Raw genomic sequence first — 26,023 nt, 5'->3', positions numbered from 1 at the left:
CCATAGAAAAAAAGAGCAACTCAACTAGAACATGGATGCCCCCTCTCCATTGAAAGACAAAAAACAAACAAATATACATTTTCTCTGCCCTGTGGACTTACTCAGATGAGCAGGAATCCCGTATGAAACAATTCAACACATGGCAAGTATAGAAGATTACATTTGGGTATAAAAATAAATAAAAATGGACAATTTTTTCATTTGTATTATTATTTTTACAACAAAGTCCTGTCTGCTGGAGGTTGTCCCAAAGCTCCGCCCACATGATGCGGCCAGGATTTGTTTGCTGCACTCGTTTGTTCTAAGTCGTCACAAATGTTGAGTATCAACTGGTGCACTTCCATACTTAGCATTTTGGTTGCAAAGTGAATGGACTCCAAATGCTCAGGTCTGTCTAAATTTGCGCTCTTCCATATTAAATAAGTGAACTCAGCATTTTCGGTGCATACAATGCCGAGTATGGAAGTGCACAAATTGAAACGTTTTCTGTCCAGATGACAATGACGTGTGTCCTTGATGCTGACTGGCAGTAAAATAAAGTTATGTTTGTGATTGTCACGCTGCCTGCGAGAATGTCACAGACATTACGGCTTCCACTCGGAGCAAAAGTGGCTAAGAGCTGAGACACCGATGCACCTCTCAGCCCTCAGCCAGCTCGACTGTGCACCTTAGCGAGGAAACCAAACTCTACTTTTAGAGGAAAATTTGTTTTGTTTGTACCAAATGGTCCAGTAGGATGGGAGGGACAAAAGGGTGAAAGGTAAGTTGATGTGGCCTTCCTCAGGAAAGAATGGACAAAGACAAATGAGATGTTGCTGATGTGGCAAACATTAAAAACATGTTGAGTTAATAAACTAATCATTGAAGTCGTATGGTAGTCATTCTCCTAGATTCCAAATGACTTCCAAATGACAAAAAGCAAAGAGTGTGATGATTCTCCAAAGTAAAATCTAAACTGTGGAAGTGAGACGTGTGAGGTAACGACCTGATGCTAAAACGCAAGTTGTGCTGTTAGAAGTGTATCGAATAATAACAACTCTGTTTAAAATAGACATTTGACTTTCCCACATCCCAAAGGTTTTTCACACTCTTGTGTGCATCCATGTTGGCTCAACAACATGTCCAGGTTCACGTCCTCTGCCCATGCGGGTCACTGACAGAAGGGAGAGGCCGTGGGGTCGAAGCCCTTGAAAACATCCTTCAATGAGCCATTGTCCTGCTCTGCGGTGGTCTGCTCCGACTGGGCCGGGCTATTCCCACCAAATGGGCTGCCCGTCCCACTGGTCTTGCTGGCCTGCTTCACGACGCCAAACAGAGAGGGCACTGGGAGGTTGTGAACGCCGGCTTGGTCTGCAGGGGATCCGGGAGCACCTTGAGCCCCAGTGCAGGCGGGTCCTCCCTGGCCTGTGGAGTTGGGCGAGGGTGCTGGTTTGGGCCGGGGTCTGTTGTAGCTGTTGTACCTGTCGGTGCCTTGCTCTCCGCTCTTCTCGGGCTCAGGTTGATCCAAGGCAGATTTCCGAACAAACAAAGGCTCCTTGGATTTGGGTTTACTCGTCGTGGAGTCCCCAAGTCGGGACTCGGTGCTGGTTGAGTTGGGGGAGTTGTTGGGGCCAGCTGCAGTACCAGGACTCCCTGGTTTGTTAGTCCTTGGGTCATACAGACTGATGCTGCTCAGTACACTGGCTCCCCCTGGTGGCCCCGGCGCCACACTGCGCCCTGCTCCTCCAGAGGAGAGGAGCCGCGGGTCGTATGGGGCAATGGTCTGCGGGGGGGAGCCAGTTGTGGACACTGCAGAGGTGACAGGAGCAGGGGGGGCAGGTTCAGACGGCTGCTTGAGGGCGGACTTCTGGGGCTGGAGGCGGGGGTCTGCGGGGGCTTTGCGCACCATGCGAGGATCAACTGGCTTCTCTGTGGGTACAGGGGGAGCAGGGGGAGTTTGTCCCAGCAGTGCCATGGGGGGAGGGGGGAGAGGCGGTGAGGAGGACTGGGAGGGGCTGGAGTTGACAGTCTTCAGGATACGAGACAAAAGCTCAAAGTCTGGGAGGGAGGATGATGACGAGGGGGCCGGGGGTTCCGAGGAAGGAGGGGGTGCTCTGGGGGGAGACTGTGAGTGGAGTTGCTGCTGGGTGCGGGACAGACGTGGGTCAAGGGGGGGCACAGGGGGAATGCCTGGTGGAAGTGGTAGAAGGTCCTGTTTGGGGACGGGTAAGGGTAGGAGGTCCTCAGGCGACCAGGTGATGGCTTTGGAGAAAGCCGGCATGTGGAGAACAATGTCCTTCTTGATGTGGCTGAACTGCTGCAGCTGTGAGCGAGGATCTCTGAGAGCCATGCCCATGAGTGGGTCCAAAGGAATGGGCACGGGCTTGTCCCGAAGGACTCGCTCAGTCTCCTCCTCCTCTGCTGGAGCTGTAAGAGGCGGAGGTTTGTAGACCAGAGGGGCTTCTGGTTTGGACACGGCAGGTAGGTGGGCAGACCCTGCTGAGGCGGCTGCCAAACGAGCTAAGCGAGGATCTGCAGGTGGCCCTGACGAAGAAGGAGGGGACGCAAGGTGGGTGGAGTCAGAGCTCTGAGATGACTCGGCAGCACGGGCCAGACGTGGGTCGCGAGCCAAGCGGGGGTCAGCGGGTCGAGACGGAGGATTGGCAGGAGACGCCTTCTGGAGACGGGGGTCGCTTGGGGCGTCCGACTTTTGAGAAGCCTGGGTCTGCTGTCGGAGGGTCTTCAGGATTGACGTCACGCTGCCGCCACCATCCTCGTCCTCACTTGAGTACCAGTTCCCTGAGTCTGCTGCAAAATAAGGAGTTAAGAATAAGTGGTTATAAAAAATGGCAAGCATGTCAACATTTACCTTCAGCATCTCTGCTCTTCTCCGTGCCTCCATCGGCCATGCGACGGGCACGATCCTCCTCCTCCTGCTGCTTCTGCTGGATTCTCATGAAGAGGACACGTTGTGCTGGGGGGAGGAGGTCAGAGACAGATATTCCTCCTTGATTGGCTCCATTGGCAGTGTCATCTTGGTTGCTAAATTTGCCTCCTATAGTTTTGGTAGACAGTGACATGAGCCCTCAGCAAATTAAACGTCATCGTAATGTAACAATAATATATTGAAACATTGAAACCTTCTTCCACAGCTCCTTCCATCTTCATTCCCTCCTGCTGATTGAAGAAAGTGTTGAAGTAGTTCCCTCCACCCTGAGGAGGAATAGCACCCCCATGTGGAGGGCAATCCCCGGACGCAAATCCTCCCATCATAGGTGGCCCCTGGTTCATCCCCGGGCCTATGTTCTGCATGTCAGGGGACATCATGCCTTGCGGGGTGGGGAAGCAGGTCGGGGGGGCCCCAGGTGCGGGGGTCGCTGCCTGGTTGCTACTGGGTGTCTGGCTTCTGAGGGAAACCACAGTAGTTAGGAATTTGATAATTGTTAGAGGTTTAGCGCTGTCTCAGTTTTGGCAAGGCCGCTCTTCTATACTATCCTAGAGAACGAGACAAGCAAATCGGGGTGCCCCAAGTGTGGGCCGGGGCCCAGAGCTCATATTTTAACTGGCCTTTGGCAATTCATAATTAGAAAATAAATTCAAAATGCGGCTGTTTTGTTAGTATACAGTATATTAATCTGCACTGGATTGGTTTTAGCATGTTTACTGAGCAAAATGTATCCAAGTCGCCCCGCTACAGTTCTATGTGGCCCTAGTGTAAGCGGTTCCTGTCAAAATGAAATCATGAATGTGGACTCACCTAACAGCCAGTTTCTGAGCGAGCTGTCCTGTCGGCTGCACTTTGATCTCAAACAGGGAGGGGATCTTCTTTCCACCGCCACCACCAGCAGGAGGGGGGCCCATGTGTTGCGGGGGCCCGTTGGGGTTCATGGGTGCTCCTTGGTAAGGAACTGCTTCAGGGTTTTGCACAGGAGGACCACCCATGCAGGGGACAGGACCAGGAACTGACCCGGGCTCAGAGGGAGCCTTGGGGACAATGGACACCTGGTTGGCGACGGGAACGCCCCCAAAGTCGCCAGCCGCGGGGCCAAAATCTCCCGCCCCGCCATTCCCGTCTACAGGCACAGGGCGAGGAGGGGTGGGGAGGAGGCCGACACCGGGTGGGGGTTTGGGGAGAGGGTTGATGCCCTGCTTCTTCAGCTCCTCCACTTCCTTCTCATCCTCTGCTCCAGCCTCTGCATCCTCTGCTAACATCTGAAGACGTGAAATGTATATGAAGAAGGTCCAGTTGCCAACCTATGCAGATCTAGAAAACTCCTCACGAGGGGGCGCTACCTTGCTGAGCAGCTCCTGGGTGTCGTCATTGAGGTTGTCATGGGAGAACATGCACTCATCACCGTTGACACAGTTTCCTGTGGTGTGGAAGAGCTTGCAGGGAAATTCACGTAGAGTTGGTGTTAAGGCGAAACACAATGTTGACAGCCAGGTGAAATGAAATGTTTCATTCAAAAAGGTCACTTGTAGCTTCTGCATTGTATCAGTAAAGGATATCATGCATGTACGGGCAGTGGTCTGCTTTAGCACAGTATCCCGTGATGTAAAACTTGCACAACTCCTTCTTCTTGGGCAATTCAATGTCATGGCTGAAGTTACAATGGTCGCCCTAGTGGTTGAAGAAATGACACAAGGAAAACGTGGAGTCATAAATATGATTTTTGCTATCTGGATTTATATGACAAAGCTGACAATATGTAAAGATAAAAGTTCTATTGAAAGCGGCAGAGCTCTTCTGCTCTTACCCAGGTGCATCTGCCTTCAATGTAGTACTTGCAGATGGCTTTTCCTTTCTTATCATGCTGATTCCTCTTCCCCATTCCTGGTCCAATATCCCCTCCTCCATCCTTAAACACACACAATACGTCAAGATACAAGTACGAAAAATGTTCCAAAGTTTGTCCTTGAGATATTTGTTGTTTAGAAGCGTTTCAGAATAAATAATAAAGATGACGTGACGAGCGAAGCAGATGGAACTCATACCCCGTTGTCCATGTCTCCATTGTTGTCATCATCATTGCCCATGTCACCCCGTCCTCGCCCTCTGCTCCTCATTTTGCCTCTGATCATGCCGCGTCCTCCTTTCCCTCTGCCTCTCCCTCGACCACCTCTGCCACCTGCACCGCAAAGCAAACACATTTGTGGGAGATGAGCGTCAAACTCCTTGGCTTAACTCGTGTAGAAATTTACACAGGACTCTGATGCAACATTAGTATTTTCTCTCCACATCTTTCATGCCTTTATCACACAAAATGTTGAACTTACCTCTTCCTCTGTCTTTGGACTTCTTGTACTGATAGTCATCATAGTCATCCTCCCCCATGTTGTCATAGTCGTCGTCATACTGGAGGGACAGGTTAACAACTTAATACAGCTTAAGAAGAGAGGTTATTCGCCTTGTTTAACAAAAGAATGAATGATACTTTATTCATCTCCAAGAGAAATTAGACATATTCTGTATGAAAGCTATCTTAAATTATTCCATTCCAATTACTTGTAATCAGGCACTATGTAGAAGAATGGGAGGGGAAACAGGCAGGGGACAGGCAGGACATGTCCAGCAAATCATCACCACCAGCTGGCACTCACCTCCATGTCCTCACCATAACCATCTCCATCGTCGTCTCCCATCTTTCCACCTCGTCCTCCTCTGCCTCTGCTCCCTCCTCTTCCTCGCCGTCCGCCCCTCATTCCGCCACGGCCTCTCATGTTCTTCATACGGCCTCTGCCCCCTGTAGTAAGACAAATGACTACTATCCGGCACCAATTCATCAATATTAGGGCTGCACATGCTATCGAATTTGTTTTGGCTTTTTTAACCTAACGAGCTGCATTGTAAAGGATGATGCAGTCCAAATCAAGCAAACTTTTTGAGGACAAAATTTGATGTTGACATCCTTGCAGCATTGAAGCGACATTACGGTGTTTGCTGTGGTGACACTTTCCAGTGCAAACCAATAACATCCACAGTTTAGCACCTCACACCCACCTCGTCCACCCCGGCCGCCCTCCTTGGATTTGCGGTACATGTTGAGCTCCTTGGTATAGTCGTCGTATTCTTCATCCCCCATGTCCTCCTCCTCCTCTCCTTCATAGTTGTCGTCTTCATAGTCATCGTAGCCACCGTAGCCCTGCTTGTCCATCTTCATCTTCATGTAGCCACCCTTCTTTGAGCCACCATAGCCCCCGTGAGACTGGAGAGATGGGTTGAAATATCACGTGATTATGAAGACGGTAGACATTGAGGTGTGTGGTGGTGGTAGCTCAAGAGACTTACAGTAGGGGGGTAGGGGGGGCTGTACTCTCTGTACTTTCTCTTCTCATTGGGAGAGTAGTCAGAGTCATCGCTGAAGTCTGAGTAGTCATCATCGGAAGACGCGTGACGCTGCGGGAGACAATTTGACGTTGTTAGGGGGATCCCAGACGGAGCTTGTGTGGTCATGACGACTCTTACTTTGTGTTTGGACTTCCGTTTCTTCTTGGCCCTCCTCTTCTCACGCTCACGCTCCTTCTTCCTCTTGCGCTTGCGACGGTGCGACCTCTCCTCGTCCGTCTCGCTGCTGGCGTGGCGCTCCCTGCTCCGCGGGGGCCGCTCTCCACCCCCGTCTCCTGCCACTCCATCTCCTCCACCAGCTTCACCTGCCCCGTCGCCGCCTCCTCCTGCGGCAGACGCATCGCCTCCCATCACCACATCTCCCCCATCGTCCTCCAATTCGCCCTCCTCCAGCTCGCCTTCCTCATGCCTGCATGGACGTAAACAACACTTTTAAAGCATGTTTAGAGCAACATCATGCCACACAATTAGTCAAGTAAACAATCACAACTATCATACTGACATAAACAAACTTGGGAGTTATTTTCTCACACTTATCTTCTGTCCGCAACCATAGTTTAGTATCTTTTTTTAATGACATGTTATTCTTGGACGCTATGGATGCTATGAATGGACATAATGATCAATGCATTCGATCTAATTAGAATGTGCACCTAATGAGGGGCCACTGGCTACCCGTAGCTGTGATGCTGCATTTAAGGGAGATGCTGTGGCGTGAGTGTGGCGCACAGCTGGAGCACAACAGCTACATGTGAGCTCCACCACCACCAGATTGCAACTGACATGGATCACAAGAAGGCCACACACTGGAAAGAGGCATGGAGGAGGGCAGGGGGTGGGGTCAAATCAGCAACTAATTGACAAAGAGTTTGCTGTGCTGGGAGACTGACAGAGGCCACCAAGGACACTAGAGAAGACATGCTGGTGTGCGCAGTCCTACTACCTCTCATTGCAACCCCATGGGCTTTTACTTGTATAACACTCTTGGAACTTCAAGGCAATCAGAGCACACTTTGCCACCTGATTGAGTTATTGATGACGCAACATCAGGAACAACTGTGTGATCAGGATCTTGCTCAGGGATACTTTAACATAGTTACTTGTGGGGTGGGCCTTCTCGTCTTTTCTCAAAATTAAAGCTCAAAACTATCAACAGTCTTCTTACTCAGATCTCGGCAAGACAACAAGCATGAGGGCAGTTTTGACACCGTTACTTGTCACTTCAACAGTCAAAGCACACAGAGTGTTCTTTATCCTAAAGCTGTAGGATTTGATTTCATTATGGAGGGAGGGACTGCATGGACAAACTGATGACCTCTCTGGCCTGTTCACGTCACCCGCAGGCCGAGACGACCAGCTCCAAAGCTGCGAGTCATGCAAACACATCTAAACCAGGCTTTTCTATTCCCTGCCAAGGGACTTACTTGTTGAACGTCAATGATTTGACAGACATACAACTGGACTAAGTAGGGAGGAGTTATATGACATAGCTATGGAGGAAAACAACACAAGAGTCACCGTAAATGTCTCCAAGTGTTTACAAACACACCCTTACAGAGCTTTCACATTCAACTGAGCGTACATTTCTCCTCCTCTCTGTGGGACACACCATGCACATTGGTTAAAGAGGCATCAATAACTCCACAATGTGTCCACAACTTAGCTGATATCAAGAAAAGGGCCATGATTAAAATGGGGGATACTTACTGTGACAGGCTTTCTCCATATTTTGCAATCACAACCATTAAAAAGTCCTCCCCCTAACAACTTGGGGTCACTGGAGGGATTTGATGGGTGTTAAGAAATTTGACTAAACTGAAATATTCATTTTGCCAACTGGGAACTGGGGGTTAGGTCGAAACTCAAGATTTGTGTTTTGACTTCTGGGATGCTTTGCAGACATTTTACACAACTTTGGTACATTTTTGGGGCAAGTCAATTTGGACATGTTAAATAAACAGCACTATCTCGCACCAGCTAGAATTTGGTAGTTAAGCTGCCCTACGAATGAACTTTAAAGGTGACGTTGATAAATCTTGTTAATGAATTGGTGTTTGTCGAATTTTAAAAGTAATAAACCAACTAATCGCATTAATTTGGCAAATTGTTTCATGCGCAGCTGGTTATTACAGTATCCACTAATAACACGTATGTGTCGTAAATGGTTACTAAAGATGAAAATGTTTGAAGAAATTCGAATATTCCTTCGTAGCGTGAACGACGCAGGGTTACTTATGTGACGTAACGAGCTACAAAGTCGAGGATGGTTATGAAAACACTTAGCTGTTAGCTTGGCGTCGAGCTAACATAGCTAGCTAAGAAGCTAAGTTAGCCCCCAAAGGGGCACACGTCTCTATCGAGTTGTTTCCCACGTCCAAATAAAAGATACTCACACACTAAAAAAAACTTAATGGTTAGTTTACGCAAACAATTCGACGATGTCGTCTATTCGTCGAAGTTGATGGCAAAGACAAGTATGTCTAGGTGCCTCGGCCTTCTCTTTAGGTCGTCATTATTAGTCCGCGTTAAGTCGCATAACCGTCCGAGTGAGATAACGTAATAACATGAAGGGAAAACGTTATGTCGGACGTTATTTGGCCTCCCAGTTGGCGTCGTCGTGTCAATACAGTTCGTTACCTCTTTACCGTTTTTCCAGAAAAGGCGAGTTTAATCCCTCTGACAAAAAAAGGAAAAAGGCATCCCGGGCTTTTGTGTAAAAGCACAGGACAAATAAATAGTTTCATTGAAACATGATTGTAGAATTACTCGACCTTTCGTCAGTCAGGAGACTGTTGTGTTCGTGGTTGGTAGTTGGGGAGTTTGGATGGACAGTCATGCTTTCCACCGCCATTTCCTCTTAACCGTTAGCTAACATGAAGGTGCCAAAAATTCAAACTCGACACTGGAATCTACTGGCTTATGCGTCACTTCACAAGGATCTACTTGATTTTGGATTTAGTTGAATTTCAGTTCATAGTAGGCAGTGCTCCACAACAGTTGTAAGAGAAATTTGCTGAAATTGAGTCCAGACGTTCTCCGTCCTACTGAAGCGAGGTGAAATGACGACTGAAACACTTAAAATGGCCGACTGTCTTCTTCACACAGAAATGGGCGGGCCTTTCCGATAATGACGTCACTACCTCAAAGTTCTTGTATGCGTCTCACGGACAAGACCGAGTGCCGTGCAAAATATAAACCCTATATTTAGTTTCACAGGCGCAACATGAACGCCGTAACTTTAAATTATAAGTTATACATAATCCAATATATGACATTTCACGATGGATACGTGTTATATCTGAAGTAATTTGTCATTGTTTGACCACAAAATAGTTGTAATAACATTTAACAACGAAGGTCAATTTCTGCCACTGTTATAGAAGACGGCATGGATTGCTCAACCACCCGCTGCTAAATCCGGCATATACAAGTACGATACTGACGTTTACTCAATAAATCATAATTGAAAATAATAATAATGCGATTGTTTTCTTAATGAAAATATAAAGCTTGGACATTTTGTAAGTCAGAGATCGGGGATAAATACGCTCAAATAAGTTCATAGGGCACTGCTGTCCAAGTAACCAAATAAATCAGGTCTTGTTAATTTTAGTAAAATGTAACATAATATTGCATTGTAAATGTCCTTTACGTAAATTATGGTAGCGATACTGTCAGACGCCCTTGTCGTTTTTCGTAGGATTGAAGAACTTAAACGGGTCGCTTTCTAAATATACTCTTATAATAAATATATATATATAAATATATATACAATTCAACCTGACTAAATGTATTTACGGAGCAACAAAAAAAACAAAAAACAATCATATGCAAGCATGTACTGGTATGCTTGCAGCTTATCGTGACGTAATCAATCTGCGCCGATTGAGCGGGGCTGTCGCGGCTTTTGAAACAATTGCAAGTGTCTCTTCATCAAACTTCACGATTAACTTAAGGTTTTCTGTCATCGGCGAAGGGTGAAATGATCGACATGATCGAGAAAGAGGATCCGGTCATCACGGAAGAAGAGGCGGCCCAGTACGATCGTCAGATCCGTCTGTGGGGTTTGGATGCACAGAAGAGGTAACAAGTTAGCTTGTCATGCTAATGCTAAGCGGAACAGTCTTTAGACGGTTGATTGTGGATTTGTTTCTTATAGTAATTGAAACACTGTAAGGCAGAAAAAAGTAAAATACTGTGTTGTTTTTTTCATAGGTTGTAATTAATGGTCACCTGGCGTTTGATTTGAAAAAATATCCCCTCATTTGTTTATATGTAGTAATCTGTAATTAATTTGTATTTCGGCTACAGACTGCGAGGGTCCCGGGTTCTCTTGGCTGGCTTAGGGGGTCTGGGGGCTGAAGTGGCCAAAAACTTAATCCTGGCTGGAGTAAAAGGACTAACTTTGTTGGATCACGAAAAGGTACACACAAGCAAAATAACGTAAATATCTAACATTTATCTCAATTGGCATTGCATTTATATAATACCTGTCTCTGTGTAAGTTGAATTCAATTCTCTCAGTGCCCTGAACACATTTAATTAATCTAATGTTGTAGTATTGTAGTTGTAGTATACCCAAAGCGCACCATAGTTTTGTTGTATAAGAAATGACACCCTGGCATTTCATTATTTGGTGTATGAAGTGATGTTCTATTACCGTGGTGCCCCGCATTTTCGAGATTTTCAGCATTTTTGTCCCAGCAAATATGTATTTTGTTGCTCCCTTCGTCGCGAACTAACAATGGCAATCAAAGAGGGACGTGGCGCATTTTTGGTGCTGGAACCGGAAAAAATAATTTTATTTCTGTTTCTATTGTTCCCTGGTTTTCTTAAAATATAATTTATGCTTTTTTTAAATGATTTGACACTGGTGTGCAATTGTATTTGTGTCCACTAGATGGCGACAGTGGCAAAACCTCAATTCAAACTATAGTGCTTACATTATTCTAGTCTAACCAAAAGTCTGAGCTAATTGATGTTCATCGTCGTTGAATCATGTATTGAAATAATACATAATTTTAAGCTTGTTAAATTGCAGCATGAATTGAAAGACCTATAGCTGGTTCTGAGTCAGCTTTGCCCGTCCTTGTTTGTGTGCTCGCCAGGCAACCGAGGAGCTGTGTCGAGCTCAGTTTCTGGTGCCGGTGAGCATGTACGGCCAGAGCCGCGCCAAGGCATCGCTGGAGCGCGCTCAAAACCTCAACCCCATGGTGGAGGTTCTGGCCGACACAGGGAGAATTGAGGAGAAGCCTGACAGTTTCTTTCTGCAGTTTAGTGCGGTGAGTGCACAGGAAGTGAATACCTACATGGAAGCTAAGAAAAGAAAAGTTAAGAGCCCCCCTACCTCTGTGTTTTGTTTTTTTTTTGCTCCGCCTCCTTTCCTTCTTGGTGTCCTCACCTCCCCTCTTCGTCCTACTCTCGTCATCTCTCTCATCCTGTCCTCACTTCACCCCATCCTCACATCACTCTCCCTCCTCCCGACCTTCACTTGGCTCCCTCGCGGTGAGAAAATATGCCGACACAACAGCAGAGAAAGAAATGTCTCCACAACCACCCAGTCGGTGTCTATGTAAGAATGTCAGCCTCACCGTCCCTCAGGTGTGTCTGACTGGATGCTCCAGAGACGTGATGGTGCGTGTGGACCATTTGTGCTCGCAGCACAACATCATGGTTTTCTGCGGCGACGTCCACGGTTACTATGGTTACATGTTCTGCAACCTGGGGCCGGAGCACAGCTATGTAGAGTGAGTTGTCACAGAACCTTTAGACGCTAACGCAGGGGTGTCCAAAGTGTGGTACAGAGGCTATTTTTTATTAGTTCGTAGCACACGCCTCGGGTTTGAATATCCACTCGTAAGCATATGTTATTATTCGTCAGGAAGGGAATCCAGAATATAAAGGGCTCAAGGCAAAAATCAGTATGCGGATCAAAAAGATCTGCTGTGGCGATTCCTTCATCAGGAAAAAGCTGAAAGAAACAAACAAAACATGCCAAGAATGTAGTTTCACAAAAGTACAAAAAATAAACATAAATAAAAATGGCAGCTAATTTCATGACAAACTTGTAACATCATGAGCAAAAATAATGTAATTTTAGTGGCATAGTTGAAATATTAAAGAAAAAATAAATAAAACATAAGTCATAATGTTATGGGAAACAAACAAAATAAAATAAAGTTGTAATTACTAGAAATAACACAAAATATCACAGTTTATTAAAGAAAAAAATACATAAAAAATAAGTCATAATGTTATGTGAAAAAAACTAAACAAAATAAAGTTGTAATTACTGGAAATAACACAAAATATCACAGTTTATTAAAGAAAGAAATACGTACATACAAAATAAGTCATAATGTTATGGGAAACAAACTAAACAAAATAAAGTTGTAATTACTAGAAATAACACAAAATATCACAGTTTATTAAAGAAACAAATACATAAAAAATAAGTCATAATGTTATGTGAAAAAAACAAAACAAAATAAAGTTGTAATTAGTTGAAATAATACAAAATATCACAGTGGCCCTTACATTTTTTAATTTTTTAGTATGTGGCCCTCAGTGGAAAAAGCTTGGACACCCCTGCGCTAACACGTGTCGCTTCTCGGGTTCACTTTACCGAACTTTCCTTTGGTCCTCAGGGAGAAACCCAAAGTAGTGAAGCCCTCAGCAGACTCCAACGATGGGCCTGAAGCCAAGAAGGCCAAAGTGGACCCCAATGAGACCACAATGGTCAAAAAGGTGAGAGTGGGCCAAAATTACAAGTTTAGCATTTAATAAATCACTGAATACAATAATTAAATGAAACATTAATCAAGAAGAGAACACTACTTTTGTATTTAGTAAAAAGTACATTTATGGTGGTGATGTGTTGTTTCTTGTGTGGACCCAAACAGACAGCCAGGTTCTGCAGGCTGAAGGAGGCGCTGCAGGTGGACTGGACCACAGAGAAGGCCAAAGCCTGTCTGAAGAAGACACCTGTGGACTATTTCCTGCTACACGGTATTTGGCAGCACCATTCTGAGCATTTAATGACGGAAGAACATGCTTATCATGGTTATTCCAGTCTGTCCCCAACTAAGCGCCAAGATTACGATAAATTTGTGCATGTTTACACGTGGTAGGTTTTGTATATGTATACCAAATTTCGAGTGTCTGGGTCAAAGTGGGGCCTCCCTAGAACTGCCACCATTACTTGGAAAAAGCCGGAAATGCACATTTTTTATAACTGAACTACTGTATATTGGACTTACAGCTTCAAAATGTCAAGGGTTGTATCAGGCTATGGTGTTGCATAAGTATACCAAGTTTTAAGCATCTGGGTCGCTGATACTCCTTTGGTTACTTTACATTTGCGGATATCTTATTATGTTAGTTGATACTGTTTTGGCTATGTTTGCTGACAACTTACAGCTGAGATAGGGCTCATGGAGCAGAGCTCGCCAGTGGTATGCATTCATTTTGCTGGTATCAGAAACCGATACTAGATGGGATCGGCCTCATCTTTAGTCATGGTGCACACTTCTGCCTTTCATGGCACACACATCAGTTTGATTCCCAGCCAGGGTTGCGCCGGAAAAGGCACCGGGTGTAAAAAACCAAGCAAAAAAAAAACATTACTGCAATTGACTTCCCTGAAAGGGGAAAAAATGATGGCGTATTGTTCAGGGTGGGGCTGTGTCTTGGTGTGTTTGTGGAAGTATCACAGGAAGTGGTGTTAGCCGAGCGCGTGAGGAAGTGACTCTTCCTCCCTACCGACTGCTTCCTGTCCCAGCCCAGTTTGTGGTGTCCAGCAACCTTGTGCTGCCATTAACTCATGCAGTGGTGCAACACTGGACTCTAAACAAGCTGACTTTAGGGAGAGAGGCGGGGCTAAGCCAGGACAGATGACTTGTCAATCATCACCACAGTCACTGTGGTGTGTGTACTTTAAAATCAGAATGGGGGAATAAACATGTGCAAACAAAAAAAAAGTGGTTGCTAAAAAGCTTTGTTTGTCCTATGCAGTCCTGCTGAAGTTCCGTACGGATAAAGGTCGTGACCCCGAGCCACAGTCCTTTGCAGAGGACAGTCAACTCTTGAGGCAGATCCGTGACGATGTCCTGGAGGCCTTGGGCGTGAGCGCTGACATCCTTAGCGACGACTTCATCAGGTACATCCGAAGCAGCTCCAGCTTGCTCCTGGCGGGGATCCTACTGGGTGTACAAGAGGTCACTTCCTGTTTGTTGATGTCCACAGCTACTGCTTCTCCGTCATGTCTCCTGTGTGCGCCGTGGTGGGTGGAGTCCTGGGTCAGGAGATTGTGAAGGTAAGCACACACACACACACATTATGGAACCTTCCTGAATCCACAGAAGACATCTTCTAACATGAAACTATGACAACATTCACGCCTCACTGTGCGGACAGGTGGCCCGCTCTGCTGGGTTCTGGCTCTGATCCAGTCCTTGAGCTTAGCTCTGTGAGACAGGCTTCATGACCTCATCAGTGCCATCCTTTTGATTATTTACATCAGCACCACTAACACTCCTTTGTATCGACCAAGGGTGTCAAAAGCGTGGCCTGGGGTTTAGGGGTTAGCTTAAATGTGTCCTTGTTGTTCTCCAGGCTCTGTCCCAAAGGGACGCTCCGCATCGGAACTTCTTCTTCTTCGACGGCCGCAAAGGAAACGGCATGGTGGACTACTTTGGACCAAACTGATGCTGCTCCCGCTCCATCACTCTCATCATCACCATCATCATCATCCGTTTGTTTATTTATGGCATCCATCACTGACAACACGCCCCTGCTCCTGCTACCTTTTTTTACATTGAGTAATAAAAGTACTACATAAAAACCTGTTGTTTCCATATTTATCCTAAAGGAATTGCAGATTAGAAAGTGCAAGCTTTGAAGGAAAGATGAGACGGTTGTCTGGACGAGTACTTCATTTATTTAAAAACTAAAAACCATGCTGACGTTTTGTTTTTGTTCACAGGGTGACGCATGCGCCGGTATCCTCACTGAGAGGTCGCAGCTCGGTCGTTGCAGCCAATCACGATGCCAATGTTGCTCCTGCTGCAGCATGATTGGCTCATCCTGCAGCAGAGAGCATATGAGGACATCCTCACTGACTGGGTTAGAAATGAAATGGAGCTCACCTATATTCACCCATACTCCTATATTCAGTCTCAAACACTCCTTACAAGACCTGCAAAGCAACTATTTTGGTTTCTGTTGACATAATAAAAAGCAATATAGCAGCTCTTGGCTTAGGTTGGGGGAACAGTAAAGAATATTCCAAAAATATATACCTGTGTTATAGGTGGATGCCTGCATCTTGAATTTTTTAAATTTCTGATTTTTCAGTAGATAAATTCACCCTATGTCGGTAATACTTTAAGAATACACGAAATACATGTCAAATGTGCAGCATGTACAGGTGTTGGTAAAGCCCACCATTCATTCATTCATTTTCTACCGCTTATCCTCGCGGGGGTGCTGGAGCCTATCCCAGCTGTCTTCGGGCAAGAGGCGCGGTACACCCTGGACTGGTGGCCAGCCAATCACAGGGCACATATAGACAAACAACCATTCACACTCACATTCATACCTATGGACAATTTGGAGTCGCCAATTAACCTAGCATGTTTTTGGAATGTGGGAGGAAACCAGAGTACCCGGAGAAAACCCACGCATGCACGGGGAGAACATGCAAACTCTACACAGAGATGGCCAAGGGTGGGATTGAACTCAAGTCTCCGAGGTAAAACCCACAATTTGAATTTTTATGATTTCGTACTTTGTTTGGCAGTCCTTGAACGCACCACAGTTGCTGTGAGACGAAAAATGAAACTTCCACATGGTGACTCTCATTGTCTTACATTAATCATTCATTAGAGGTGAGTATATATTTTATAATTTCAAATGTGTTTAATATACTTTAATACCTCCTTTATTTCCGCGAAGTAGGAGTCCTGTTTTTATAAATTGACTATTTTTGTAGTTATGGCCTAGAACACCTGTTCACGATCTAAATATGCTATGTAAAACTATTAGACCCACATAGACATGAAATAACACCACCCGTACAGTCACCTTTACACTCTTATTACATAAAGTGGGAGATATAAAGAGAGACAAGCCATTTAAACAAAAATATAGCATATGCTTGTGTGTGTTACAGTAAATGTGTTCCCAAGGGGAACTTCGTGTCTCTTGGCCAACAACACATTATAAAAATTAAATTAAACAAGAAAACAACAAAAACGGGAAAAAAAACAGCAGTACCTTTACATGAATAAAGTCGTACTATTACAAGAAAAAAATATTTTTTATGACACTAAAGTCATGATATTATTAGAAAAAACATGCAATTTTTACAAGCATGAAGTGCATATCAAATAATGAAGAATGAAGATGTTGCTTTCTTCAGGTGAAATTTGGGGAATTAGGTTGAGAGAAAGTTATAATTTTACAGGAAAAAAATTGTCATCTAATGTGGAAAAAAGTCATATTATTCTAAGGATTTTTTTAGACGAATGAAGTTGACAAATTAAGAAATAAAGATGTCGTAATATTAGGAGAAACACAACAAAAGGAATGAAGTTGCAAATTTTGAAAACATGTATGACGCTAGGGGAATAAACATTGCTAAGAGAAAACGTGGTCATTTTACAAAAATAAAGTCGGAATATTCAGAGGAAAAAATATCTAATTTATACAATCATGAAATTAAAAATTATGTTACTTTGTGAAGTCATAATAGTAGAAAATAAAGTCATCATTTTATGAGAAAAAAATTACATTTCACGAGAATAAAGTCAGAATATTCTCAGGAAAAATGTCACTGTTGGAAGTATAATTGAAATATTAAAGCATTTTTTAAAGGGGACCTATTATGCTAATTTTTCTGCCCTTTGTATTAGGTTGTGGACTCCCTTAGACTACACATGATAACCAGCACGGAGAGCTTTCTAGTATATCTTCCAGAATAAAAAAAGACTGAAAAACAGTTTCTTTCCTCGAGCCATCATCTCTCTCAACAAGACCATGTAACCAAGGCAACCAATCATCCTCTACAATGTAGACCCTTTGTTATTTATTATTATTTATCCTTCTAATTTCTAATTTCTATATTTTGTACTGTCATACTGTCTTGCACTGAAAATGGAGCTGCTGCAATTTCATTCTACTATATGTAAAATGACAATAAAGGGCATTCTGATTCTGATTCAGCTGCATTTCCTTGGATTTAATGCTTCCCGTAAAAACGGCAATTTTTAATGTATTCCACCTAAGTCAGGTTGAAGGAAACTCACCCAGGAGTTCACGGCTCATGTAAAGGCAGCCCCGCTGCATCCAGACCAAGCACAATGGATATTTACATTGCACCCAGCACTAGACCCTCTAGTTATATCCACTTTGTTGCATTTGGTATAGACCTGGAATACTTTACTAATCTGTTAGTAATCAGAAGGACCTGTTTATCATATCAAAGGTGTGACCGAAACTTCTTCTTTTACAAACAGCTCACTCTTTTATTATACAGGATGTAAAAAAACAACAGAATAGGTGAATGAAGGAAATTTAATAGTAAATTTGGCAAGGGCAAAAAGCAGTAAAATAATAAAAATAATACATTACTTTGTCTTTCAAAATGCTGTTGAGCTCCAGTTACATATGAACAAAAGTTGTAAAAATGTCCAAAGTGGTTAAAAATGACAGGTGGGTCGCTACCACCCTCTCAGGCTCATCCCAAAATGAACAACAAATATGCCACAACAGCATCCAGATAATAAAGTAAAAGGCAAAATAAAAGGTTGTCACATTCGCTGATGGAGGGAAATTCCTAATCCCAAAGGTGAGACTCGTCGGTCCGCGGTCAATAAATGTTCTTTGTTTTCCTGCAAGGCTCTAGGTTGCACATGAAGAAAAGAGAGAAGGAGCTGCATCTATGTGTGGCTTCCTCCGATGTCCCTGGGCACTTCTCCTCCTCGCTAAACTGCGCCTTGCTGGTTAAACTCTAAGTTTGCATAGTCTGTGTTTCTTCTGATGAGAGAACAAGTTGCTCTTTTCACTTGCAGAACAAAGTGACAGTTTTTAGCCTATCTATAGATGCGCTACATGTATCCCAGGGACTCGCAAGGAGAAAAGCCCCGAAATGTCTTGGGTGCGGTTCTTATACCTCTTCACCCCTCAGCGTCATAGCTCCAACCTCCTCACTTTTACATGACCTAAAATGGTAAGAATCATGGTATAACGGACTAATTCCCTCCCAGCAGTGATGTGAACACATATCTGTTCTGGTTTCCCGGAATACAGACGTTACTCTTCCCAGAATACAGAAGTTCAATATAAAATGCCCTGTCATAGTGACTCTTGTGTGTGTGTGTGTGTGTGTGTGTGTGTGTGTGTGTACCAACCAATGCATCACACTAAACGTAGGTGAAGGTTCAACTACATGTAGTTCCTCATAATAGCTGCACATTTAGCCCCAGGGAACATAGCCATCTTTCAATAACCATTGCCTACACATACGCATATGTATGTGATAACAGCAATTACTTACCTTATCTTCACCGGTCACCCCTGGCTGGGACCCGGGCCAGGATGTACCTGGTCGTGTGTGATGATTAAGAGGTAGCGTCACTCTCCTCAGGTCACTTGCTTGACCTTATCACCGGATGCCTTTTACGGTCGTCCCTTTTACAACAGTCAAAAAGTCCCCTGTTACTGTCGGATTCTTGACAGCCGCAAGCTACAAAACCAATTTTAAAGGAGTTGATGAACAGTATAGGACTTGATAATAAACTGCAATTTATCTTTTTTAAAATGTCTGCTTTTTACATACAGCCATGTGTTGGATCTCGAATCCGATCCGGAAGTAGAGACTGGATAGTCTGAAGTTTCTCCAAAAAAGCGATTACTCCAAGACATCTTGAAAAGCCGTTGAAAGATTAAAATGCATTTCGTTGGCTGGTAGGGAATCAGGAACTCCAAGCACTTGTGCCTGATGGTGGAGTCTTCAGGAATTGTAAACAAATGGGGTTTTCCCTTATGAGCCATTGCTAGCAACGTAAACAGAGAGGCAGAACTTGGGGGAGGGCAGAGAGCTTATCTGGCTTACAGCCATGCCCATATATGGAAATCATCTCCTCTGTGACATCACAAAGGGGCAGTTTTTGAGGCACCACAAACTTCTTTCAGGGCTCACTCGCTTAACACGAAAATACAACATTCTAACTTATAATTTTACACTAACTTTTAATTAACTGTCACACTTATACATTTGTAGGTCAGAAAAGTGGGGAAAGCATAAGAGGTCCCCTTTAAATTTAAAGAAATCTCTCAGCAGGTGACAGCAGACCGCTTTATTTCATTGAGTTTATTGTATAAAACAACAAAGTACAAAATTCCAGTAGAAACTTTACAGCAGTAAAAAAATGCAACAACTGCATGATAACAAGGAAGACGAACCAGGAAGTGGCAACGCTGCATCTGCATCATGTTAGCAAAACGCACAAGGCAGTCATGTCAGTCCCACAGATGCACAAACATCGAAAACAAGACGACGCGGTGAACATGCTGCTGGAAAAACAAAGGCAAACGGAAGCAACGTAAAAGTGCGCTTGAATCTTTTGTTTTCAGCTCCAAATCCTGCTACAGTTTCCCGGGTCCTGATGAAACATTATTTTAGCGTCTGATCGTTTTGTGTTTCAACATGCAGATCCAGTTTTCAGCTTATTGAAGCATCAGCTAGGCCAACAACAGGAATGTCAAGAACAAATAAATTAAACATACAAAACAAAACAAAAGAAGCTCCATACATGCTACCGTTGGAAATAAATTAACTTAACTACAAAGCAATCGCACAAAACTGACTTGTGAAAACATCATGAAATACTTGTCGGGAATGAAATCAAATCAACATTGAGTGTTGCACCTTACAAACAAAACACTCGGTATTCCACAGGCCACTTTTGTCTGATTGAAAAGGAATATTTACACTTCAGGAAATGTATGTGTGTGTGTGTCACAAAGGCACGTGTCGCACCACCAAATGAAACTATTTCATGTGGAAGGACATTCCGGTGAATGAAAACGTCATTGTGCTCTGTTGAGATGAATGTAACCAGCTGGCCGCAAGCGCCAGCGTCCAGTTTGGACCGTCGCACAGGTGAAAAAGGACCAAAAAAAAAAAACCCAAAAAAACCCCACACGCAGCGAGCGTCGGCTGCAGTCTGAACCAGCAGAAAAGGGACGTCGAGTGGAGGATGGTGATGTGCTCCCGACCGGGCGAACTAGACCAGCCTGTCGAGGGCGCGGACCAGGGTGACGAGGCCTCGGCGGAAGCCTCTCCAGTACTGCCAGTAGGCGGAGTCGTGCTGAGGACACATTGTCACAATCAGTAGGCTGTTGCTGAGACAGGAGACAAAACATGTGACGTCCCATGTGTGTCGGTGTACCACGTGTGTGTGTGTGTGTGTTTGCAAGCAGCCGGGCAGGTTTGCGAAGTGTAGAGAGGGCGGGACCAAGACATGCACGTGAGTTTAACACAGTCCAAGGCACATAAACACAAATGACGTCGCGTGCGTGTGTGTGTGTGTGTGTCTGCTGGTCTGCTGCCAAGTCCTCACACGATCTGGTGTAAGGAGGGCGGGAAGATAAGAAAGTAGTGCAAATAAAACAGAGGAGAGACAGAAAACCCAGCTAATAATTAAGGGAAGTTCAGACAAAATGGCCGTTGTGATCACTATAGAACAGTTGCGACAGTTAGGAGTATGCTCTAAACCACGGGTGTCCAAACAGTGAAAAATGAAAGGATACAACTTTGCCACTTTTGCCACAAGTGCTCCTCTTCCCCATTTTTTTTAAATTCATGTTTCAACTTTCTTCTTTTGTAAATTTTCTTCCTGCAGAATTATGACTTTAATTTTCAGAATATATTGAGCTTCAATTTTAGTTATTCCCCTAATATTGTAACTTTGTCCCCAACCTAGTTTTCCAGAAAATGTATTTCATTGTGTTTGTTAGTCATAGTATAACTTAATACTATAATATAACTTTCTTCTTAGAATTATGACTTTATCATATAAATTTGACTCCATTCTCATTGCATTAGTGCTTTTCCCACAACATATATACAACTTTTACTAATTATTTTGTTAGCTTTTCAAAACATTACAATATTTATTTCATATTTCAACTTTATGCTTCGGTGGTCAAGTGGTTAGAACGCAGACCTCACAGCTAGGCCATCTCTGTGGAGTTTGCATGTTCTCCCGTGCATGCATGGGTTTTCTCCGGGTACTCCGGCTTCCTCCCACATTCCAAAAACATGCTAGGTTAATTGGCGACTCCAAATTGTCCATAGGTATGAATGTGAGTGTGAATGGTTGTTTGTCTATATGTGTCCTGTGATTGGCTGGCGACCAGTCCAGGGTGTACCCCACCTCTTGCCCGAAGACAGCTGGGATAGGCTCCAGCACCTCCCGCGACCCTTGTGAGGATAAGCGGTAGAAAATGAATGAGTGAACTTTATGCTTATAAAATTATGTTGTTGTTGTTGCTTTTAGTTTTCTTGTTAAATTATACATTTTGAAAGTGCTGCGGTCCACAAAATGGCCCCCAGGCCTCACTTTGGAGGCGCCTGCTGTCCGCCCTTGGTACCGACAATATCAACGTTTGATTCGGCCGCCCACCACCACCCTCCCGACTGCCAAAAACGACAGTCAGACCACCCCTGTCAAATTTTTACCCCTGGTTTCGTACAACATTGCACGTAACAAAATGGTAATTTTGCGATGTGCTGTATTCTTCAGCGCAATCGAGCATCGTGCTGCCGAATAACCCGCCATGGGGTCAAAGTGCCCAGAGAAGACAAACATAAACAAAGACGTAAGTGTCCTGCATCCGTGCTTGTTAACATTTTGTACCGTTAACACCGCTTCACTTCTTATTACACTTCTGTGGCCACATTAGCATACACAGCATCCTAAGTCAGATGACTTAGGATGCTGACTTAGGGGCGGAGTTAGACACCGCGCAAAACGAAGAAGAAAGTCACCCTGTATTGTTGCCCATGCTGCAATGTCACCAATATTTACCCCCGTCGACCCCGCCCACACCCGCCATGGAAGCTTACCGCTCGCAGCACTGAGGCATTGAAGTCATCTCCGATAGTCTTCAGCTGCTGGCCCAGAGCGGTGGTGTCCAGCCATGGCGTCGGGAGCGGATCCGCCGACTCGTGCTCGTCCTGAGGCGGCAGTTCCGGTAGGGGTCTGCGTCTGAGGAGCGCCCCCTGATCCTGCCGTTCGTCTATAGAGACAAACGCCTGGGTCATGAACCAGGAAGTGATCCAAAGTGTTTGATAGTGATGAGACGCAACTAGTGGAGCGTAATCACTTAATCTTCTTAATAAGTCTGCTGTACTGCGTGTGCGGCATCACTATTAAAGAGTGGCAACAGGTCATGTGACTGGAGGTCATGTGACATTTTCTCCCAAGCCACCCGTTGCCATTTAGACGGTCGCCCCCGGCAACTGGCGGCTTTGCAGGGAGGATTAGAAGCCATCCTTCCAGCAAAAAAAAAAAAGTGACTAGACAGCACGCAAAAAAACAACAACAAACACACGAGAAAGGCCTGGCTTGTTGCCAAGGTAACTCGAGACCGCGTACTGTCTTGGCGTGATTGGCAAGTGGAGCATGGTGCCACGCTCTGATTGGACGCGGGGGGTGGAGCCGATGTCAGGATTGGCCGAGAGGGAGACACCGACAAACTTTATTTATTTCACTTATTCCCATTGGTTAACTGGCAATGTTTGTTTTTTGTTCTATTAGACGTCCATTTATTACAGTTTTAATCCTTTATCTATCGATTAGCAGCACTGCTTTTGTAGAGCAGGAGCAGGCAGCGCAGCCCGGTGGAGGACATGTCTGAACATGTCTGCACAGCTGACCCGCGGCAGAAGGGGGAGGCGGGTGTAGCAGGGAGGAGGAGGAGGTGGTACCTTCATTATTGCCTCCTTTTACAACTTGTAACATCTCCATTCATGCTTCCTCTCCCAGTAAATCATAACGTTAAGCTGCAGCCTGCAAAGCATCATACCATTCTATGATTAGATTAGCTTTTCTTCCCCAAGTTTGCATGCTTATCTTAAAACTAAACACATTATTTACCCAGTTAGGACTTGGTCAACAAGATCAACAAAGCACCCACATTCATTATTTTTTCAATGCACTTCTCTGTTAAAAAAAGAGTTTTATAGTAATAAATACACAAAATGTACCTCTTCCCTGCTATCTGTAATATTTTTTTAACGCACCAGCGTCAAGAAACTGAAAGCACGTGTCGCAATCCTTGTTTTCATCTCCGCACCTCCTCCTCAAACCGGTCGGAGCACTTTTTGGCGTCATCTTGCGTCAATGCGACAAGCTCCCGCCAGCCCTCCACGCCATTCCACCACTGTTACCTCCTTGCTGACGACATTGGGAGGAGGAGTAACGGTAGCATCACTTTCACCAAAATGGGTAGAAATACAGGAAGTGGCAGACCACCATAATGTATCCCAGCATACAAAATTGGAACGTGATGCAAATGAAAAATACCTATGCATACAAATCACAGCCTGATGGGTTGTATTTGCGATGTATCGTGTCACAAATCAAAAAATAATGCATATTATCGATATTGCAAATTGAAATGTTGCTATTATTTACCCTTATTTAAAGTGCTGTTTAAATAAGGGTATTTAAACACTTGCATATGCTGACATTTACTGTCTTGTGTTTGCAATCTCTCCACATTTTCATCGTTAAGACCATGTCTGTGAGCCCACATCAACCACCCCAGACTGTGCCTACTGCACAGTGTGCAGCAGAAATGCCGTGTGGTTATAAATGCATGTGGTTTGAGCACGGAGTAACTGGAAAGACTCCAGAAAGAAGTCAGTACCCTGTGGCGTGCAAACCACCTGACAAAGACACCGCTACAATAACAGATTAATTATAATACTACCCAATATCATCACCTGAGCTTTTCTGGAGCCGCAAAGACATGTTCTGATTGGTCCGAGAGATGTCAGCGTACATCTTTTGTTCTCTACAGTGACTCACTCTTCACGTGAGGACTAATGTTTCAGGTGCGATAAGGTTAGAAAGGCACATGATCCTACCCGACTGCGTTGGGCTCAGCGGCGGCGATGGCGTCTGGGGCGTGGGGCCAGGCAGGCTGGTGGGCAGCGGAGGTGGGTGAGGGTGCTGCGTGTTGGGCAAGGCGCTGCCTGAGCTGTGGTGGTTTTGTGGGAGAGGGCCATTCGCACCCCCTGCTGCAGCTGCAGAGACGCCCTCCGTGGCCTCTGCGCGCGCCATCTCAGTGGTACCTGGAACCTGAATATGTACATCAATTAATACCAACAATGTAATCAGTCAATTACACACTACAATGTCAGAAATGGACATCATGCCAATATTTTGGTGCAATTTTGTCAAGAATATTGTGATTTTTTTCTAATGCAAATGGATGGAAACTGTGTTAAATGTTAAATGCTGCTATAAGAATATCATATAAAATAGTTGATTAAAGGGAAATCTCTACTCCAAAATAATACAGCACCATGTTGACCTAAATTCTACCATTGGCCGCCAGGGGGAAGCAGTGCGCCCCCGACGACGCCACACTGCTGTTTGTAAACAAACCCCGGTATGGATTATTTCTTTTAAATTTTCATTTAGGACGAATAAACGTCATCCTGCAGTAAATAACTACGTTCAAGTGAGTGTTTCACTTGAGTGGAAGGGAAACTAGCTGTACTATAAAGTTAAAAAAGAACGTGTTAGTATATTTTCACGACTTACTAATATAATAATAAATCACATTTGACATGACTTACTAGTATAATAATGAGCATATTTAGTCATACCTTACGGCGACCCTGTTGGGATGGGTGCTGAGTGTTTCCGCCCGATGGAGAGCGGCGGCGACCGGCGGACATCAGAGGCGCTCCAATGTGCAAAAAAGTGTCAAGCGGGCGACCAAAAGTGTCATTTCACGTAGATGATCCGGCTAGGGGTTGTCTCGACGACTTTTCCTCGCTTTTTGAAGATTGTTATTCCCAGTTTAGCGCATCCATGCGGCGCTAGCTAGCTAGCTACGGACATGAAGACATGTTAGCAAGCGGCTGCGGTATACTTTCCTTGCTGCTGCAGACTCTGCCGCTCATCGCTCGTTGCCCTGTATTATATAGCGTCAGCTGACGTCATATCCGGTTTGAAATTTCAAAACAAAAGTCGAATCTGAATCGCTTGTTTAATGCCGAAAATGTAAGTTTTATTGAATTTATTCTTATTTAATTCTTCTCAGAAATGTCTAGGTGGCACGACGGAGTCGGTGCGACTCCTCAAGAAGTGTATGGATGATGGATAACGAGACGGAGTCCATTTGACTTATCAGAAGTGTCTTGATGACGCGACGGAGTCCATGTGACCTCTCAAGAAGTGTCTTGGTGATGAGACGAGAGTTCATGTGATTTCTCAGAAATGTCTTGAGAACGTGACAGAACCCACGTGGTCTCCTGTGAAGACATGCTATTGGACGATTGAAGGGACTTTCCCAGTAGAGGAGGGGACATGGCAGTGGTGAGCACAGAGTGCATAAAAACAGCTGATTTGCTTCAGTCGGAGCGCTCTTTTCGTGGATTCCTGAGACTCCACG

General features: G+C 44.7%; 3 protein-coding genes across 7 annotated transcripts; 1 reads left to right on the top strand and 2 right to left on the bottom strand.

The window, feature by feature from the left end:
* Positions 1-814: 814 nt before the first annotated feature.
* On the bottom strand, positions 815-9,435 carry zc3h4 (zinc finger CCCH-type containing 4). Of its 5 annotated transcripts, none has more exons than XM_058081033.2 (14): positions 9,097-9,435; positions 6,446-6,734; positions 6,269-6,376; positions 5,981-6,185; positions 5,581-5,723; positions 5,257-5,335; positions 4,975-5,108; positions 4,737-4,838; positions 4,489-4,600; positions 4,273-4,382; positions 3,737-4,191; positions 3,120-3,385; positions 2,849-3,034; positions 815-2,787 (listed from the first exon to the last, which is right to left on the bottom strand). In XM_058081033.2, the coding sequence occupies exons 1-14, from the start codon at positions 9,174-9,176 to the stop codon at positions 1,151-1,153; spliced, it is 3,906 nt and encodes a 1,301-aa protein (XP_057937016.2). In that variant the 5' UTR covers positions 9,177-9,435; the 3' UTR covers positions 815-1,150. The 5 variants fall into 5 exon arrangements, with proteins under 5 accessions (XP_057937016.2, XP_057937017.2, XP_078648875.1 ...); XM_058081034.2 differs by having other exon boundaries at positions 815-2,784; XM_078792749.1 differs by having other exon boundaries at positions 3,120-3,382.
* A 773-nt stretch (positions 9,436-10,208) lies between these two features.
* Positions 10,209-15,167, top strand: sae1 (SUMO1 activating enzyme subunit 1). The gene is made up of 9 exons (XM_058081042.2): positions 10,209-10,408; positions 10,637-10,748; positions 11,434-11,607; positions 11,927-12,072; positions 12,973-13,072; positions 13,228-13,333; positions 14,339-14,483; positions 14,570-14,639; positions 14,939-15,167. The coding sequence occupies exons 1-9, from the start codon at positions 10,308-10,310 to the stop codon at positions 15,029-15,031; spliced, it is 1,047 nt and encodes a 348-aa protein (XP_057937025.1). The 5' UTR covers positions 10,209-10,307; the 3' UTR covers positions 15,032-15,167.
* A 4,510-nt stretch (positions 15,168-19,677) lies between these two features.
* On the bottom strand, positions 19,678-25,542 carry bbc3 (BCL2 binding component 3). The gene is made up of 4 exons (XM_058079959.2): positions 25,233-25,542; positions 24,486-24,699; positions 22,458-22,630; positions 19,678-20,697 (listed from the first exon to the last, which is right to left on the bottom strand). The coding sequence occupies exons 1-4, from the start codon at positions 25,302-25,304 to the stop codon at positions 20,614-20,616; spliced, it is 543 nt and encodes a 180-aa protein (XP_057935942.2). The 5' UTR covers positions 25,305-25,542; the 3' UTR covers positions 19,678-20,613.
* Between the last annotated feature and the right edge of the window lie 481 nt (positions 25,543-26,023).

This window comes from Doryrhamphus excisus, linkage group LG8 (genome assembly GCF_037039965.1).
Source record: "Doryrhamphus excisus strain RoL-2023G ecotype Guam linkage group LG8, RoL_Dexc_Guam_v1.1, whole genome shotgun sequence".
NCBI lineage: Eukaryota > Metazoa > Chordata > Actinopteri > Syngnathiformes > Syngnathidae > Doryrhamphus > Doryrhamphus excisus.
Note: the sequence above shows the minus strand (reverse complement) of the source record. Positions and strands in the feature narration are given on the sequence as shown.

Bases quoted from the DNA above. Each gene is read 5' to 3' on its own strand.
- sae1 (XM_058081042.2), top strand. From the start codon at position 10,308: ATGATCGACATGATCGAGAAAGAGGATCCGGTCATCACGGAAGAAGAG. The intron at 13,334-14,338 runs GTATTTGGCAGC...TGTCCTATGCAG, and splicing joins GGACTATTTCCTGCTACACG to TCCTGCTGAAGTTCCGTACG. The intron at 14,640-14,938 runs GTAAGCACACAC...GTTGTTCTCCAG, and splicing joins TGGGTCAGGAGATTGTGAAG to GCTCTGTCCCAAAGGGACGC.
- bbc3 (XM_058079959.2), bottom strand. From the start codon at position 25,304: ATGTCCGCCGGTCGCCGCCGCTCTCCATCGGGCGGAAACACTCAGCAC. The intron at 24,700-25,232 runs GTATGACTAAAT...GTACATATTCAG, and splicing joins CCCAACAGGGTCGCCGTAAG to GTTCCAGGTACCACTGAGAT. The intron at 22,631-24,485 runs GTAGGATCATGT...TTGTCTCTATAG, and splicing joins GCTGAGCCCAACGCAGTCGG to ACGAACGGCAGGATCAGGGG.
- zc3h4 (XM_058081033.2), bottom strand. From the start codon at position 9,176: ATGGCGGTGGAAAGCATGACTGTCCATCCAAACTCCCCAACTACCAAC. The intron at 6,377-6,445 runs GTAAGAGTCGTC...TGTCTCCCGCAG, and splicing joins AACGGAAGTCCAAACACAAA to CGTCACGCGTCTTCCGATGA. The intron at 4,839-4,974 runs GTATGAGTTCCA...TGTGTGTTTAAG, and splicing joins ATGGAGACATGGACAACGGG to GATGGAGGAGGGGATATTGG.